Source organism: Sciurus vulgaris (assembly GCF_902686455.1).
Source record: "Sciurus vulgaris genome assembly, chromosome: 4".
Classification (NCBI taxonomy): domain Eukaryota; kingdom Metazoa; phylum Chordata; class Mammalia; order Rodentia; family Sciuridae; genus Sciurus; species Sciurus vulgaris.
In genome coordinates this window covers 177,552,352-177,571,042 of record NC_136464.1, presented here as the reverse complement: position 1 = coordinate 177,571,042, position 18,691 = coordinate 177,552,352, and the positions used below count along the sequence as shown (strand labels likewise).

Genomic DNA, 18,691 nt, shown 5'->3' with positions numbered 1-18,691 from the left:
TACTCAAATGTTCCAATTTATTTTCTAATACCTGGCACTGAAAATTTAGCATTTGTAATGGTAGAGTTTTTATTCACCTATTTTTTAATAATTATGATTCTTCCCATTTTGTAGTCTCATACTCTCAAGCAATGACCTGGGAAGTAAGATGCTATCATTCATTTATTCCTGCAAAATATCATATCACAATATGAAAATAATTCAGTGCTAACTTAGAAAGAATTAAACCTGCAGTCAAGTGAACTTGAAGGGCTTCAGCTTTGTCTAGCTGGAATTATTTGACCGGGAGGTGGACCTTCTCTGTTTCCCTGTGGCTCTTTTTCCCCAGAACGTATTGCCTCTCTTCTTACTTTCCTAGCCTCTCCTCAGCGTTTGATGTTTATCCTTTCATGTTAACCTTTGGAAATATCAAACAAGTTGTTACCAGAACCCAGGGAATCGTGGTTGATATGTTTCTCGCTAATAAAGGAAAACCAAAAGGAAAAAATCCTCAGGATTTCATTTTACAGCATTTTGGGGGACTTCCTCTTTATTCCCTATTCAGTATTGGTGATGCTTACCAGATGCTTAATTCTCTTTTAGTCCAGTCAGATGATTTATTTGATACTCTGGGAAAAATTACGCCCTTCTCATTTGGTTCATATTTTCAACACCGTCATCTTAATAAATATTTATCAAGCAACAAAATGACGTGGCTATGACATGGGTGAAGTGAAAGCACCTCTGTCTGTTGCCTAAACCATTGTGCCCTCTGAGATGCAGAATCGTCCTCTGTGAGGGCACGGTGCTGCCTTCCATCCCAGGGCATTTCCATGGCATGACTCGATCCAATAAAACAAGTGCTGGTGGTCTTTGGAAATACTAAGGCTCAAAAGAAAGTATTAAGACTTGATGAATGTGCTGTTTTGGGAGTATCGCAGAACCTACTCATCGTTCCTTTATTTGCCTGTGAAAGTTTGCACTTTAATGCAGTTACTCTTGTTTCATCTGTTTGGTTCCTTTTTTATGTATACACATACGTGGTCTCGATGGGATATGATGTTATCTGGAAAAGTCCACAGTGCCTGTGGTTAATGCAATAAGGTGTTATGGAAAGGTCTAGTTTAAAATGAGGTACAAAGAAGGGAAAGCAGGAAGAGCTTGTAGGTGCATCATAAAGAAATCAGCCTAAGGAGAGAGACATGTGAGCTGGAGGAATGGAGTTCAAATGCGATTCAGAGTTAAGTGGAGGGAAAGCTTAAAAACTAGTATATATTCACTCATGGACTCTAGCAGAGAGAGGAAGAGCCATAAATGTGTAGGGCTGTTTTTTTTCCCCAAAAAATGTTTAGACAATATCAACAGTGCAGCATACACATTTCCTGTTCAGTTGAATGAGCTACTTAGATGGAGTAATCATTATCTGTATTGATTATCAAGAGACTTAATGATAATAGCAATGTCCACAAAACCTGGTCTTACAAGAAGTGTCCATTACTTGGGCACCCAGGGTCAGGTGGGACCTGGCTGGGTCTCTGAAGATCTTGGCTTTGACTGGGGCCCTTAACTGTGCCTTATTTTTCTCCCTCCTCAGTCATGCTAGCGAGGGCAAGGACCACTGCCACTCGCTTGCTAAGACTCCAGCTCCTCCATCTTGGTTTGCCAGAACAGGACTGGTCCCACTGCATGCTGTAGTCACTGATTTGGGGAAATGGGCCAAACATAAGGGTCAATTGCAAACTTTGCAATTGATCATATATCTCAAAAGTAAGTCCTATCAATCATGAATACCATGACAAGTAGAATTAAAGACTAATTACATTTATTGTGATGAAAATGAATGTATGTGGGCAAGTCATTTAACCCCTCGTGGTCTCGACTTCTTCCTATCTAAAATGGGGAAAGAGAACTGCACCCATAGCAGACAGTGAAAATTAAGAGGGGATTATGAGATGTAGAACAAGGCCCGATATCAGAGTAAACACAATTTAAGTGCTAGGATAATTATCCCCATTATTACTAATGTGGAGGCATTTTATATCGAATCCTGACAAGTCTGTAGGTATGATACCAGTTGTCTCAATAATTTCTTAAGTGTATTTAATTTGCAATATTTTTTACTAATATTTATAGCACTGGTACCATCTGCTCATGTTATAAGAATTATAATTTTAGGAATTTATACATGCCTATATTCTAGAGAAACAGATTTAACAGTATAGAAAAAGTTGGGGCATATTTTTATTTATAAACTTAAAATCTCTCACTCATAGATGTGCTGTAAATACTTCAGAATTTTGTTGCCATTTTCTTGCTTTTATAATTTGCATACTGATATTAAGAAATGGGTAGCACACTTATACCTAATGTCCATTTAATCAAGATTTTTCACACTGTTGAGACCTTTTATTAATTTGTTCTATATGGTAATGAGAACATATGCCAAAACTTCCCAAGCCTTAATGTGGATATTGGTACAAATCACTCCAGGATTTTGTGAAAATGCAAATTCCGCTTCCATAGATTCAGAGTAGATCTGGGATTTTGCATTGCTACTAGTCCCTGAATACCGCACTTTAATATATTTATATTTAAAGATTATGCACTTTTAATACATATTTAAAACATGTCACAAATATTTATATTAAGTTAATGAAACATTAAATCAAATCAATTAATATTTAGTAATTAAATTACAAAATATATGAGGATACTATGATAAACCTAAAATAAAAATATAATATTAGTATATTAATTGATATATTTAAAGATGTGTTCATCTCTAATGCAACATCTTTACTGGTGAAAGTGCTTTCATCTGCAATTATGTTTCCTTGGAAACTACTTAGGTGAATAGCATTTGGTCCTGTAAATAAAAGTATTTGTGGAGACTGCTTTGTTAGTGAGAATATACTTAAATTCACTGACTTCTGTTATCAAATCAAAGCTTTCTTCTTAGTACATGTATAATTATACATTTGTTTAAAGTACACACAAATGCTCTACTAATTTTTCCCTGAAAGCATTAATCCCAGCCAAATATTATAAATTTTGATTATATAGAATTTCAGATAAATAAAATGTATGTCATCTTAATTTTCTGCTTTTGAATTTTAACTACAAATATCTTCTGTTTCCAACTTCCTGACTGAAATTTTTCTAAAAGGTCAGATTATTCTTTTCTTTCTAAGTGATCTCAAGAGCACTCTGCACATCCTTTTAAAGAACCAGGTATAGTCAGAACAGGGCCATTTAAAGTATAATTGATTTTAAAACTGTAGAAGAGGAAGAAGGTTGAGTTATTCCTCTGAACTCAGGCTACCCTCCAGTAGACCACATCTCCAAAAATTAGAAATGGGAATAAACAACTGAGAATTCAAATTAAAAGGATAATTATAATCCCCATCTAAAGTGTGTCTAAGTTGAAATTGTTAAGAATAATTAAATACTAAGTAACAACCTTTTTCATGATAACAATTAGCATGAGTTGCACTTTTTGACTCAATTTATAAGTTACAACTCAATTTATAAAATTATTTTTCACTTCTATTATTTCGTGTTTACAAAATATCCATATGACTCAGTATCTTTTAAATAAGAACTTAGAATCCATGACTTCCTCTCTCTCCCACTGTTTACTCTTCAGGAGAAAAACACAAAGTGGAAACCCAGAATGAGAGTCATTACTGGATTGTTGGTAGAAGGAGACTGGGTTTTCTAACAACTATAACATAGAGAACTCAGTAAAATATTCAGATATATTACTTAACATGCATTTAGTATATGCTATTTGCTACTATATGTCTACTATCACTTCTCTATTCTCTTTTTAATCGATTTTGGGATTGCTTGTATTCTGAGAATGCTATAAATTCATCACAAGGCCCCTGACTCTGGTGATTGATAGGCCAACTTGAAGATAGAAACAAACATACTTTTCAGTCAGTCATAGACCCCATCAAGGTGACACCATTAGATGAATGGAACTTGTGGGCTGCTGAATGTTCTTAATGGAAACCCAGGTTCATAGAAGAACACAAAAGCTTTTCCAAGGATCAAACTTTAATGAAAAGTCTTGTTCAAATTGTAAATCATGGGGTACACAAAAATGCATGCAATCTAAGTTTAAGGTGGGAAGCTTAGCTCCTTCAGGGTTCGATGATAGATCAACTGCCCCTCTAGCAATGACCTAGGTTGGAAAGTCCTTGAAACTTACCTTAACCAGGATTGGCACGCTTTTCTGGTAAAGGTCCATTAGTCTCTGTGGGCCATATTGATACAGGGCATGAGGACTAAGAAAACAGAAGCAGAGGAGGAGCATCCTTCTTAACTGTTCTTATGAACAGGCCAGAAAGATTTCAGATTTCACTTAGAGTAGCAGGTGTAAGTTTGTTAGAAGGGATAGGAAAAGGGAAAAGGGGACACTCTCAAGGGAGAGAGTGGGTTCTCTCAAAGGGAAGAGCAGATGGCATGCCTCTCCTGCCCTCCACATTTTGGGGGGTCCCAGGGAAGTTTTCAGAGATCCTCCCAGGTCCTCCTTTTGACTTTTGGCAGCATAGGACCTGCACTGAGCACCTGGAAGAGATGGTATAGTGCTCAGAGAGTTGGAGATTTTAAGGACATTGAGTGCCCTGTTTTGCTTCAATTTTCTGCCCCCTTTAATTGGTTTACTCTCTTCAAAAAGTCCTCAGCAAGCTTTCTCTATCAAGGTCTTGATGTTTTGCTTGCCAGGGCAATTGGGGCTTATGATATAGTTTAGGTGGCAGGGAGGGTCCAGGACACGTAGTATAGGGGTGTGATAAGATCTCGAAAGTAAGTTTTCTTCAAGGGGATGTGTCTGTGGCTGGGGCATTTTGACATCCAAGTCCCCATCTTCAGGCGCTTGCCTGTCAGAGCTCCCTGGGGTCTTCAGTCACCCCTCCTTGCCCTTTCTTTGCTCACCCATTCATGACTGAGCAACCACCTGACAATATGACCTCTGTCGCCACTACTCTGAACTTTTTAGCATGATTCCAGCTTAGACCGTATGTGATCAAGTACAAAGCCTCTTCTTAGACACGCCTGTTCCCCTTCTTCCTACTTGATCAGCATGTGTACTGAAGACACCAGATCTACCTTAGAGATGTTTGGACTCTGGGAAAACAAGACAGATGGTACAGGGGTCTGTGAGTTGGATTCCAGGCTCAGTAAAGTTAAATTAGTCTCAGCTGGCGTGGAAGACTTCTTACCAGCCCTCATCCTCCAAGCTTTATTTTAATGTGTCTCCACACTAAAACTCTCTCCTGCTTCTGAAATGACAGTTTTCAATTTCCAAAATGATAGCTCGCAAACCCTGTAACTTGCCATATGTGGTCAATGATGGAGCAGGGAGAGGTCTTGGAGACAGAATTGTCACAGGAATATGGGAAGCTAATGGCCCAAACCTCAGTTTTTGTGTCCCCATGAAAGAAAATTTAAAGTCGGACACAAAAAGTCAAACAAGAAGATTTTATTATGGGTGAGAGTGAAGTAAAGCTCCAGCAAAGAGAAGAAGGGCTGTCACTGATCAGAGAACAACAGAGTGCTGCTTCCCCATTTATTACCATTTGATGTTTACCAAGGGAACTGGGGTCCCCCATCTGCACTTCTGCCAGTCAGGTGTTCAACCCCTCCTTCTCATCAGCCAGAGGAATTTGTTCCCTAATGGGTCCTCACAGAGCTGTCCTAGGAACCAAACCATTCAGAGGCTTCATCTACAAGTCAATCCTATATTAACGCAGGTGCTGGGGCAAATGACCAGACAAACTTTCCCTTAATGGCCTGCACTACTGAACACCTTCCTCTTCCGATGCACACGGAGAAGCCCATGGCCATAAATCCTAACAGTACAATGACCCCAGTTAACCCATTAGGAATCAGACTCATGGATCTTTCTGTAGTTTGTGGCAGGCTAGCTCATTCGCTGCTAAGGACATGGAGTCAAGACCCCCAGACTCCAGGAGTTGGGTGGAAGCAAGCTTGTGGTGAGTAGCCTGCAAACTCATTTATTGTGGGAACAGTTATACATTTTATAGGCTTACTGCCCGATCACAATGTGCCACAGGGGATCAGACCACCAGGATCCTATACGGGTTCCCTAGGTAACACTGAGTCAACTTGGGGCAGTTGTTTACTTTCCTAGGTAGGAGAAGCAGAACGCTCCTCCCTGCAAGTTTGCGCACTTGAGACATTCACTGCTGCCAGCCAAGAACTAGGATTTCTCCCAACATCTTTCCTTGCTGTTTTATCTCTTAATTGGCTCCCTTTGTTTCCACCTACTTGTGCTCATGGTTAGTGCATCCATTGTTGATCTACAAGTTACCTGACTGTTCATTAAAGGCGAGTGAAATAACTCCCATGCCCCTGCCACTCTCAGTTCACATTTCATAGCTTTTTGCTAACCACTACCTAAGGAATTTTACCTTTCTGGTAAAATCATAAATATCCCACCCATTCATCTGCTTGCTGGTCCCTCTCCAACCTGTATAAGTCAAAATAATCTTACTCTTTCTACTTCATCAGGGTGTGTGTGGGGGGGTCATATTTGGAGAGCAGAGACTCTGGGTTCCTCTTCACCTGCTATTGAATAGAGGCTTGTCACTCTGTCCAGCTGCTCTCAAGTGTCATTACTGGACATACTCTGGGGAAAAAGAACCCAAGATTTGGGGGAATTATCAGTGCCTGTTTTCCAATAAAACCATATTTGCAAAAGCAAGTGGAAGCTGTGTTTGGCCTGAGGACCCCAGTTTCCCTGCCCCCTAGGTTAGGCACTCAAGGTGACTTTAAGTTCTGAGGTTGTGATTCTGGCAAATCATCTGGGTTTATGGTCAATTCGTTCCTTAGAAGTTGGGGAACAGGATCCCCTGTTTCCTCCCCCTGCTACTTTCATTCTGAACCCAGAAGCCTATCTTTGGCACCTGCAAGTGGCCCATCAGCCTGTTCCCTAAACAAAGACATTTCCCTGAGAAGAGGAATTCTCTGCTTCTGTTAAGATAATAAGTACCCCACAGATGGTGCTTCCATTTCAAAACCAACCACAACCTAAAAGGAGATATGAAATTTCTGTTTTAATTGAAGCATTTTTCTAGTCTCTGATTTGATGATTTACATAGGCAATGGTGCAAATTAATACTTAAGTTTCTGTTGGAACTGAACTGTTGTTAGTTTTGTTGTTGAGGTGGTGGTGGTTCTAAATATAGGCAGGCAAGATGAGGAAAAGACACATAAGATTCCTTATCTATCTCATTTTGGCAGCCCCAAAGAGTTTATATTTAAGCCTAAATTTAAATAAGCATTCTCATATTATCACTGCCAGTTTTAGAGAGTTTTGCTGTCACAATCATCATATTAGCCAACTGTATGAAAGCCATAAATCAGATTAGAGCTGCACTGATAAGTGACTTGGGGTCCCTTCCTTTGGGTTCATTTCTTGCACTGTCCATTGAAGGTCTCAATCTGGATTTCATCTCAGTCCACTGACTAATGAAGAAATAAAGTTTAAGAATTAATCACCACCATTAAAAGGCAATCTTGTGTGGAAAACTGCATTTCTTACTTCCTTTGAAAAATTGAATCTACTAAAGACCTAAGGTTTTTATTTTCACATTCCCGCCAGTCACTCCTATGCTATGTCTCCATCACTCTCTGGGTCTCCCCAGCACAGAGCCTGAGTCAGAAGCCATTTATCCTCATAATGGTATGCCAGCTTGCTTCGCTCCTGTGTCTGCCTGGTCATTACAAGTATTTGAGTTCATGGCCCCTGATGTGCACAATTCCTGAGGGTCTCATCAATTTCAATTATTTCAGGTTCCACCTATTAGACTTTTCCAAAGTCATCTGTCTCCCTAAAGCATATTGTGGGGTTCTACCACAAAACTATGGTTGTATCTACTATCAAGAACATGTTTTATGTTGATAAATGTATCTTTTACAGGTCCATTATAAAGAAATACCTTTCAGAAGTCAGGGTCAAGGGAAAGAAAAGATTTTCTTTCTTAATTTTTATAACATATTGTCTTTCTCTTTTGGTCCCAGCTATCATAATGTGATTCTGGTAATACTTGTCCTTTACTTGTGTTCATGATTATCTATCTATTATATTATTAATACCATTAAGGTGAACATACATATTCTGCAAATAACTCTAGTTCACTTTGTAAGAGATTGGAAATCAACACAGGAGTGTTAAAGTGTCACTAACATCTTAAAACCATCCTCCGTATGAGAATAGATCCACATTTATAAGATACTAATAAAGCCATATGATTATTCCCTTGCTTGTTCAATAATACTATGCCTTTCTCCCACTTACAAGAGTTCTATTATCAGGGCACAACACCTGTAATCACATTTCTCCATCTGCCTTCCCATCCACATCATTCACCAGGTTTGCCCCACAATGCCTGTATCTCAGTGTCAGCTAATCATAGGTCTACAAATGTAAACAGTGCTTGGCAGGGACCTAATGCAGAACCATGGTAGTCATGGAGCCTCTCTCTTCACTGGCTCTTAGAATATTCCAGAGAGATCTCAGACATGTTGCTCAGAGTAGCAGGCATGAATTTATGAGAAGAGATAGGAACAGGGAAATGAGATGCTCTCAAGGGAGAGAGTGGGTCTTCTCAGAGAGGAGGAGGAGGACAGCACACTCCTTCTGCCCACCAGTTTTATTGGAGAAGTTTCTAGAGTCCCGCCCAAGTCCACCTTTTGATATTTGACTGACAGCAGAATGACATCAGACTTTCAGGTCCCCACTGTGCACAAGCTGGGTCACTTTGGCCCATGGTGATGAGTTCTCCTTGGAATCTATTCTTATAGACTTTAAGGTTAGGGGAAAATTATCCTTATCTCTTTGTGTTCTAGGACCTGTTCCATGTAGCAGTCACAAAAGTACCCCCTTTTGGGGTAGGCATTTTGGGCCCTGCATTTCTCCCGTAGATGACAAGTTGTTTGCTTAGAAATTGTAATATATCCTGTCGACTTAAGCCAGGCATGGCTGCAGGTAAATCACTTTTAAAAAGAAAGTTTTGGGGGATCAAGAGAGAAGCGAGGTAACCTGCAGCATAGGAATTGCATGGAGTCTTTGATAGTGATGCTTATGGAGTTGAAGATTTTTAGAAAATCGAGTTCCCCTAATCTTGCCTCCATTTCCAGCCCCCTCAATCACTTCATTACTTTTTGAATAGCCCTCAGCAAGCTTTCTGTGTGAGCCTCTTGATGTTTTGGTTGCCAGAGTGATTGGGAATTGTGACATAGTTTCAGTGATAAGGAAGTATCCATATCACCTGGTAAGGTGTCCCAATATCTCCAAATGATAGCTTTCCATAAGGGGGATGGGAGTGGTTATAGCTGGGGCATGCTCTGGGGCATGCTCTGACTTGCCAGGCCCCCTCCTTCCAGGTGTTGGCCTAGTCAGATAAGACTCCCTGTGGTCTTCAGTCACTCTTCCTTCTCCTTTCCTGCTCACCTAATTCATGGCTGATCCCCTGGCAAACAGCACCATAGCATTGACTCTCATCTTTCACAAGACCACTTATTCCACCTATAGTCACTGTAGTATTTTAAACATAAGTCCACCATAACAAATATTGCATTGTACTATCATTTTTTTCTTGTTCTTCTTTTTCTTCTTCTTGTTCTTCTTCTTTTTTTTTTTTTTTTTTTTTTTGGTTTGTTTGTTATTGGGTTTTTGTTGGTTGGTTGGTTGGTACTGGAATTGAACCCAGGGCACTTTGCCACTGAGTTACATCCCCAACCCATTTTATTTTTTATTTTGAGACAGGGTTTTACTAAGTTGCTGAGGTTGGCCTTGAACTTGCAATCCTCCTGCCTCGGCCTCTGAGTTGCTGGGGTTATAGGCATGCACCACCATGACTGGCTATACAGTCAATTTTATGAGATAAATGACTAACTTATTCATTTTGGTTTATCTGGTGTTGAGCCCAATAATTGGTATAAAACTGTGGTTGGTGACTAATGATTTAGCTTAATTTCGATTTGCTGAAATCTTAATAGAGTTGAAATAACTGGTACTGAGTATATATTTTTTTTATTTTAGAATAATTATCAAGTGCTTAATCATATGCCAAGTGTTTTTCTAATGTAATAATTTCCTCAGTCCTCCCGACTACCTTAATAGCCTATAATTTTGTTCTCATTTTAGGGATGAGGAAACTGAAGCCCAGAGAGATTAAGCAATTTCCCCAAGGACATGCAGTCAGTAAGGAGTTGGATCAGGGTTCAACCATGGAGATTCCATTTACATATTGAAAGTGCATCTGTGTGTGTTTGTGTGTATGTCACATACAATATAAACACAATAAATGACCTCAACTTTCATTAATTCTATCAGTTCTCTGGAGAATGTTTTAAGGAACAGATTAAGTTCTTGAAAAGTCTTGAGAAAATGTATTAGACAAGATCTTTTTGAAAGTTGAGTGTGTGTGTGTATGTTATTAATTATTTATTCAGGAATATAGGGTTAGGTTTAGGGTTAGGGATAAGGAGGGTGGTAAGAGTGGAGAAAGGAAGGACTGTATAGAGGGAAAAGACGGGTGGGAGGGGTGGGGGGAAGGGAAAAAATAACAGAATGAATCAAACAATATTGCCCTATGTAAATTTATGATGTTTAATTAAAAAAAAAGATAGCTGAAAATATATCAACCAGTCTCCACCATCATTATGAAAGCAATAATTCTCAGTTGTGGAAGACAAGAGGATCATGTATTTGTGAAGTCACAGGCACAGCTCACAAAATGGTGCTGTGGAATTGACCTCCTTAGAGCCCTAAGATGCAGTCTTACGTCTGAGAAGCTGTAGTGTCAGAAGACCTTTATTTTTCCAGTGGGAATAAGCTACTTCTTCCACATGAAGAGTCTTCAGTCACTTTTACATTGCATGTAGTCAATTCAGAGTGGGAACAATGCATTCCTAATTTGCTTATGGTGCAAGCAGTACTGGCCATGTTTTGCACATTACTCTAGGTGTGGTCAGGTAAGAATGAGAGTTAGGCTACCTTATAGTTCTACATTTCCAAAGCCCTGGTGATAAAGGATCAGCATCAGTGATCCCTCACTGACATGAGTCAGGCCCTGGCCAGGAAGCTTATGCCCCAGAGGCAGGATCCAGCTCCTCTGGACTCCACTGAGTGACCACCAGGTCAGCTTTTACCATCCCACTTCTGGCTGTTTTTGAAACAGGGTCTAACTAGTAGATCATAAGCTTGGAAGCCTTGCCATGCCTCCATAAAAAGACAAGTGTCATGTCAAAGTCTAACTTATTTGTCCACAAGGTTTCGTTTCCACTAACATGGTATGTTTGTTAGTCTCTTGGGGACAAGTCAGATTTATAGCATTCCATTTTCTTTTATTCTCCTCACCACTAATGTGTGAACATGCACTATTTTATCAATTTTCCTCTGAGGGATGGTTTGGACACTGACTCAGTAAGATTCTCATCGATCAGTGAGAGAACCAACAGAAGGCTATTTGGAGAAATGGAATTTAGTGGAAGGCCAAGACATTTGTTTGGATGGGATTTATTTGAACGTGAGGTAACTTCATGTAGAAGAAATGAAGACTTATGCAAATTCCTCTGGGAGGAGGCTAACCCTGTGTTTCAACTACTTTAATCTCATTGATTGACCTTTGTCATAAAAACCATGTGTCATTAACAAAATCTGTTTCCCTTGGAATTATTACACTCAATGAATTGGTTAAAATTATGGAACACACAGAATAAATTGTATCCTGATAAAAACACAATTTAATAATTTACACTCTTGGGGAAAATACCAAAAAAGAAAATTCCTACATGCAATTATGGGATATCCCTTATTATAGTTAGCCTAAATTCAACTCTTAAAGTTTTTATTTTCTAGCTCCATAAGGATGATATAGAACATATATACATATGTTCTAAAGAAAAATTAAAGTTATTTCTGCAATGGTAAAATCTATTAAAGTGAAATGAAACCTTATATATATAGTTTTTGAGTACAGTGGTATTTTTGAAAAGATAAGTGATAATAAAACTCTGTTTTACACCTGTAGTTCATATAATCTACACAACAGCATGATGCTAAGCCTATTTAAAAAGAGTTACAAAAACTGGTTGTGTCTTCCAACTAGGAAGTTTGAATTTTGAGATTACATGTAGTAGAGGTCTATCAGAAATGCAGATAGATTGCAACTTTGTACATTTTATACACATGCATGTCATTATATTCATTTCTATTCATTCCAAAATAAGAATGTAAGTATATAAAATCATCTGTGAATATTTGTGACATTAACGATAATCATAAATTATCAACCTTTGTGCTACACATCAATCTATGTACATTATTATGTTGAACCTAATAGAATTTAACACTCTGTACTCTTTCCAAAGATGTTAGGTGGTTTTCAATCAGGGAAACTTTTAATGTTTACTTTCAAGAGTTCCAAAGGGAATTTAGTGGAAGGTCAAGTGGAAGGCCATGGCTGTAAGCCCTGGAATTAGGTAATTATTTTCAGCTCCTGTCACTATGACCAGCTAACATGACACCTGGCTTCAACTGGTCACACAACAAGAGCTCTGGTGACAACCTATATGCCAACCGATTGTCACAGTTTTGCTTCCAGGTTTCAGTTCGTTTCTTTGTAGGGAAAATATACCACCTGACAACCCTGAGACCCAAGGAGAAACCAGCCATCATTAGGAGTATCACATGATTATTCCTATGAAAATATGTAAATCATTATACAATATCTTAAGTATATGTTTTATTTTTGTTCACTTTATTGTGACTATATGCTATTATAATCTATGATCTCCCTACTATAATCTCCCTGTCCGTTGTTGAAATGATATTTTGTGAAAATATTTAATTTGCTCATATCTTCTATTTTCTTTTTAAAGGACATCCATATTTTTGCCTGTAAGTACTGTATGTATTCCCAATAGTATCAGATCTTCTTAATTCACTTTGTATTGAAAACAACATGCAGACAATTCTTATGCACAGGAATAGATGTACCTAAGCTTCCCTGACACAGGACTTCCGCCATGTTGGATGAGTTTTAGGGATTAACTTGAAAACACAGTGAAGTTTCAGTTCCTTCCTCTAACTTTCTTTTCCTTTTCTCTCCACAGGAACTTTTTACACCTGAATGCAAGTTTAAAGAATCTGTTTTTGAAAACTATTATGTAATCTACTCATCCATGCTATACAGACAACAGGAATCTGGTAGAGCCTGGTTTTTGGGATTAAATAAGGAAGGGCAAGTTATGAAAGGGAACAGAGTAAAGAAAACCAAACCAGCAGCTCATTTTCTACCCAAGCCATTGGAAGGTGAGTGCTGTGTGTGCATGTTCCCTATTCACTTCCTCTTTGCATTGTGAAGTCAGCCATCAGCCCTGGCTACAAGGAGCCTTCACAGAGGGTTGAAAAGGCCCCTTGTGTTGACCTAGATGGTGGTAGCATGAAGGTCTACGTATTTTGCTCATTGTGATTTGTGGGGCTGGGTGTGAAGTTCAGCGGTAGAGCTATTGTGTGTGCATGTGTGTGTGTGTGTGTGTGTCTGTTTGTATGGGTGTGTGTGTGTGTGTTAAGTGTGTGGTATATTTATTTATTTCCATGTCACAAGTCCTCATTGCCCTGAGGACTCTAATTTCTGAGTAATTTTAACTAATTAGTTGAAAAATATTTAAATCTATGATAGCATTACAATTCTATAAAGATAGTATATTAGAAAAATATATTTTGCATATGGAATCAAAAACATTTGCCCATTTGGAGGTAATTAATTCTGTAATTATTATAATTACAGAAAATAAAGTAATAATAACTTGACTCTTAAAGAAAGAACTTATTGATGTTACATTATCTCCTTCCAAACTGCATAAATTATTATTCATTTACTAAATTATTTTTCTTTTCCTAAAATAATTTATCTGCATTCACCCACAAACAATGGAACCTTCACATGTACTTTGATCAGATCCCAAGGCATAGGCTCCAAAATTTTCTTAATTAATTAGAAACATCTGTACCTTTCTCAGTAATGATTATGCCAGAAGGGTCATTTGCTTTTATCTATGTAACATTTGTTTGAGAACTACAAAAAATATTGATTTGAGACTATTCAAAAGTGTTTTCTAAAGAAATAAATGAGAAAGGACAAAAGGGAAAATAGCTGACCCTGGTCAAAGTCCCTCAGGTTGCTAAAATCAGCTACCTGGACTAAAAGAACCAGTACACCAAGCGCAGCCAGGGTTACACAGAATGGCAATGGCCTCTCGTAAGGTCATAGCAATACCCAGATCTTTGCTGGCTGGGATGAGCCACAGTGAATCTCTCACATTGCTCTCAAGACCCTGGATGCTTCTTAAAAAGAAAAGTGCCAAGGCCCATGGGTTTTTAAATATTATAATGGTTAATTTTTTAAAAAGCCTATGAGATGTTTTCGTGGCATTTTCATTTTTAGTTTGAAAACCTATAATAATGTTTGGCTCATAGTATCTACACTTGAAATATTTCAATTCCTTTTTCTTCAAACAGATTGGTCTAAAATTGATGCCACAATTCTACTGGCTTCATAGGACTATTGACAGACTGTCCTTGACTAAAGTTTAGCTGGGCTCCTCTTTGCCCTCTAGGCCTTGACCTTGATGTCCTTGTGTCTGGCCTGCATTGTCCAGTTGTAGAAAGATTCTTGCTACATCAGAGAGAATCTCTCACCTTCAACATCTGGCCTCTCTTGATATCTGATCCCCCTGACCTGCCCTCCAGAAGAACCCCTGAGGTCTGTTTCTTCAGAATCCCTCCTACCCTAGGTGCCTCCCCTTTTAGGATTTCCATCCCCACACCCCACCCCTGCTCCTGGGCCATGCTGGGTCTGGAATGGAGCCCAGTGCTGTACTGAGGTCTCTTTCCCCCAGCGCGATGATTTCCGACTAAAATCTGCTTTCCTTACTTTAAAAAAGTGTTTTCTATTCAAATACTTGTGTTCACGCTTCTGCAGAAGATCAGATCTTCAGGAACTGCATCAAATACCTTAAGTGAGCTTAGGCAATTTTTCTTTCTGTTTTTATTTCTACAGGAGAGACTTAGCCATCAAGAAAAAAACACACATTGGTTTTATAATCTATGTTATCTATTCAGGAATAAGATAATGACAATTTGAAACACTGAGCTGTCAATTTGTCATGAACTTTGAGGGTACAATAAATTTTCAGGTTTCCTGCATTTGGAAAACTACTTTAGTTGGTCAGTAATACCTTTATAATTTCAAAAATATTGACTTCCTGTCACTCTTAATTTACCTCATGAGCAGTTCTTTGGAAACCAAACAATTAGCTACCAGATCCAATCTATAAAATGAAAAATTATCCCACAGTCTTAAATGTGAGCAAGTGATTCTCATTACATGGAAGATCATAAGAAAAATAAGAGAAAAAGAAGTTAGAGGTTTCTTAGTTCTTCCCAAATAACACATTCATGATATGGCTTTATTATTTTCAGGGATTTTTGGTGCCATTAGACTTGCCAATATTTGAATGCAATTTAAACGATTTAAAAACAGTCCACAGTAGCCTCTCAAGGACTTGGGTTTTCTTGCTACCTCGCTTTGTCTCTTTACACTGATTTTATATTTTGAATACACACCAAATTGACTAAATTACCAAAATCTTACTTCTTGGCTGCATAAATGTAATGGAAACCAAAATGACCACTTAACTGAGGTGAAATTTGGAAAGCTGTTTTTTTGTATATTCCATAGGAAATATCTGAGGCTCTGCTGGTGTGGTAGAGTAACCTCACGTGGGCTTGCAGTCTTGGGCTGAACTGTGGTGTGTGAGTGTTGAGTGTTGAGTGAATGTGCAAGGAAGAGCTGTTCATCATGTTTTCAAATAATTAGGAAACAATTCCTCCAACAAAACAAGGGTGTGGCCACTGTAAAAACAGAGGTCATCACAGCTGACAATAGAGGAAAATTCATTTCAAATTCTCAAAACCCATACAGACTATAAATTATAGAACTGGAAATGTTAGGACAGATTAGGTCCTTGATTAATCACTGATACTCTAGGGCATTCATCTCTTATACAACTTAGTAGATAATTAAAGTCAATGTGCTGAAGCTACTGCCTCCCCATTGTCTTTGTAGTGGGGGTTAGAGATTGGAATGTGCATAAAGATTGTGGATTATTTCCTTTTACTACCTGGCCAAATCACTTAATCCAGGCCTGATATGCATTTGCATTCTAAGTATATGAGCTGCTAAAAAATCACTTGATAGATTGATGCCAAAGGTAAAATTCCATCCTGAGCCCTCAGAGGCTGCACATGATAGTACGTCCTAACTGAACACAAGGACCCTTCCTGGTATCTTAAACTTTTCAAAGCCTGACCAGCAGGCTGGGCAGCTCTACTGCACTTGAATTTCTGATGGCACGCGACTTTAACAAGACTAGTTTCCCCCAACTATTGGATCCTTAAATATCCTCTCCCAGGATTTCCTAAACCATTTTCTAAAAAGTCACAAACACCATGGTGGTTATGTGACCAGATACATGCAGACAATTCCTCCGAGTTCCCTTGGGCATCTATTTCTGTTGCTGTCTTGCCAATCTGTGCCTCTGCCCTATGTCATCCATTATGAGGTTTTAATAATGTATCAAAATGAGGCATAAAAATATAATATATTGTCTTCAATCATCTGAGTGTCTCAATGATTGCAGGCCAGAAACCCAACCAGTGCCCTGGTTTAAGGAAAGGAGTTCTTTGTTGTTGCTTTGTTTAGCTTTGAAGTCAGCCCTAGAGTGACGATGTTGCTTCTGAACCACTTGAGAGAAAAGTAATTTAATGATCCAGGGTATAAACACCTCAGTTCAAAAAGAATAATTGGAAGGAGAAGTTCAAGTGTTGAGAGTAGTGTGTGTGGGAAGTCTGAGTTTTCCTTTCTGTACCAGGATTAGACTTGTACGCACACACACACACACACGCACACACACACACACACACACACATGCACACACACATGGGGGATGGGGGAGACCTTTAGATTAAGGCCCACAAAGAGGCCATTAGGTCCCATTTAAATTCTTTCTCTGACAAATTCCACATATTTGAGGCACAGAACCCAGAGTGTGTGGAGCAGGCCATGTCCTTTGTTTGTGGACTGGAAATCACCGCCTTCAAACCAGGATTGTTTCCTTTAGGGGAGAGAAGTGGGCAGGGTGCAGGGGTCGGCGGTCAGGGTGGGCCTCTCTTGCAAGTCACCAGGCAACATTTCCTCTCCCTCCTGTCTCTTCCCGCCACCAGTTGCCATGTACCGAGAACCATCTTTGCATGATGTGGGCGAGACGGTCCCGAAGGCGGGTGTGACGCCAAGTAAAAGCACAAGCGCGTCTGCAATAATGAATGGAGGCAAACCAGTGAACAAGAGCAAGACCACATAGCCAGACCCTCAGGGTTGTGACTTTCCGTCCCGAGCACAGCTGAGCGATTTATCCCCACCAGACATTCCTGCTCCCGTGCCGGCCAGCAGCGGGACGCAAGCAGATGCCTGCCCTCCGCTGTCTCCGAACTTCTCTGTCGCAAGTGGATAAATCAACCTGTGGCGCCCCCCACACAGGAAGACACCTGGATTACCAGCCAAACTCAGACCATGGAATGCCCTACCAGATATGGAATGCCTTTTTAATATCTTTTCTGTGACTGTGACACTTCATGTGAATGACATCCTTCACAAGTACACTCGATACCTTGCCTGCTGACAGCTACCCATAATCTTTTTGAGTCCTGTTTCAGCGAGATCCATGTGTTTAAGTTCAATTTTGTAGCACACGAATAATATTGAGTAATTTCTAGTTAGACGCTGTAAACCTGTGCTATTATGGATTTCTCTTCCCGTTTTTACAGGGCTGCTCGCTCCACTGTCTGTGACCCTTGCCGGGGTTGTGTTCCTCTAGATCCTCCGTGTCCTAGTTGGCTTAGCTCGGAGAGCAATCAGGGAATCAGGAAGCCTTTGAAACCTATTATTACAAATTGCATCTACAAAGATTAAGATCGTTGTCTCTGGCTCACATTACCGGTTAAACACACATATACACTCTCTGCGGTTGGCAGGTTCTGTGCTCCCCAGGTCGGCGTTGCCTGGTGGGGTGAGGTCAAACACAATCCCTGGGATGCTCTCTCAGGTAGTGTTGGACATCCCCGCTAGGTTCTTTGTGTGTGTGTGTGTGTGTGTTTTATACATATCACAAGCTTACTGGTAATGGTAACATTTGCCTTGCCCAGCGAGCAAGACCCACTGGTTTTTGAGAAAGTGGGTCCAAAGAATTCTGTAGGCCTTGTAGGCCTGATTAAGGTTCATTTTTCATCTATGAATCCTCATTATTGGGAAAAAAAAAAAAGGAAAACAATGACAACAAAAACAATAAGGAGAAATCAATATTACCACCTACAAGAAATGCGCTCCCTAAGTCCACTTCCAGTCTCCTCCTTCCTGTTTTTAATGAACCCAATTTAATGCCACCCTGTTTTGGGCTGCGTTCCACTCATCCTCAGCCGAGCATGGGCGAGGCCGCTGGGCTGTTGTGTTCTTTTCTGCAGCAGCAGTGCAAACGTTAGTTATAAATTAGACTTTAATATTTTTGGTGTTTAATGACAAGTTTTTAAACTGGACATATTAGGAAAAAATATTTT

The 18,691-nt window shown here is 39.4% G+C and overlaps 1 protein-coding gene across 2 annotated transcripts in view; it reads left to right on the top strand.

The window, feature by feature from the left end:
* Nucleotides 1-18,426, top strand: part of FGF14 (fibroblast growth factor 14) — a 613,591-nt gene extending 595,165 nt beyond the window's left edge. For both annotated transcript variants that reach the window (XM_079138647.1, XM_079138648.1), the window contains exons 4-5: nucleotides 13,132-13,330; nucleotides 17,306-18,426. In XM_079138647.1, coding sequence (XP_078994773.1) covers nucleotides 13,132-13,330; nucleotides 17,306-17,442 — 336 coding nt within the window. In that variant the 3' untranslated portion in view covers nucleotides 17,443-18,426. The remainder of the gene's footprint in view (nucleotides 1-13,131; nucleotides 13,331-17,305) is intronic.
* Nucleotides 18,427-18,691: the final 265 nt, after the last annotated feature.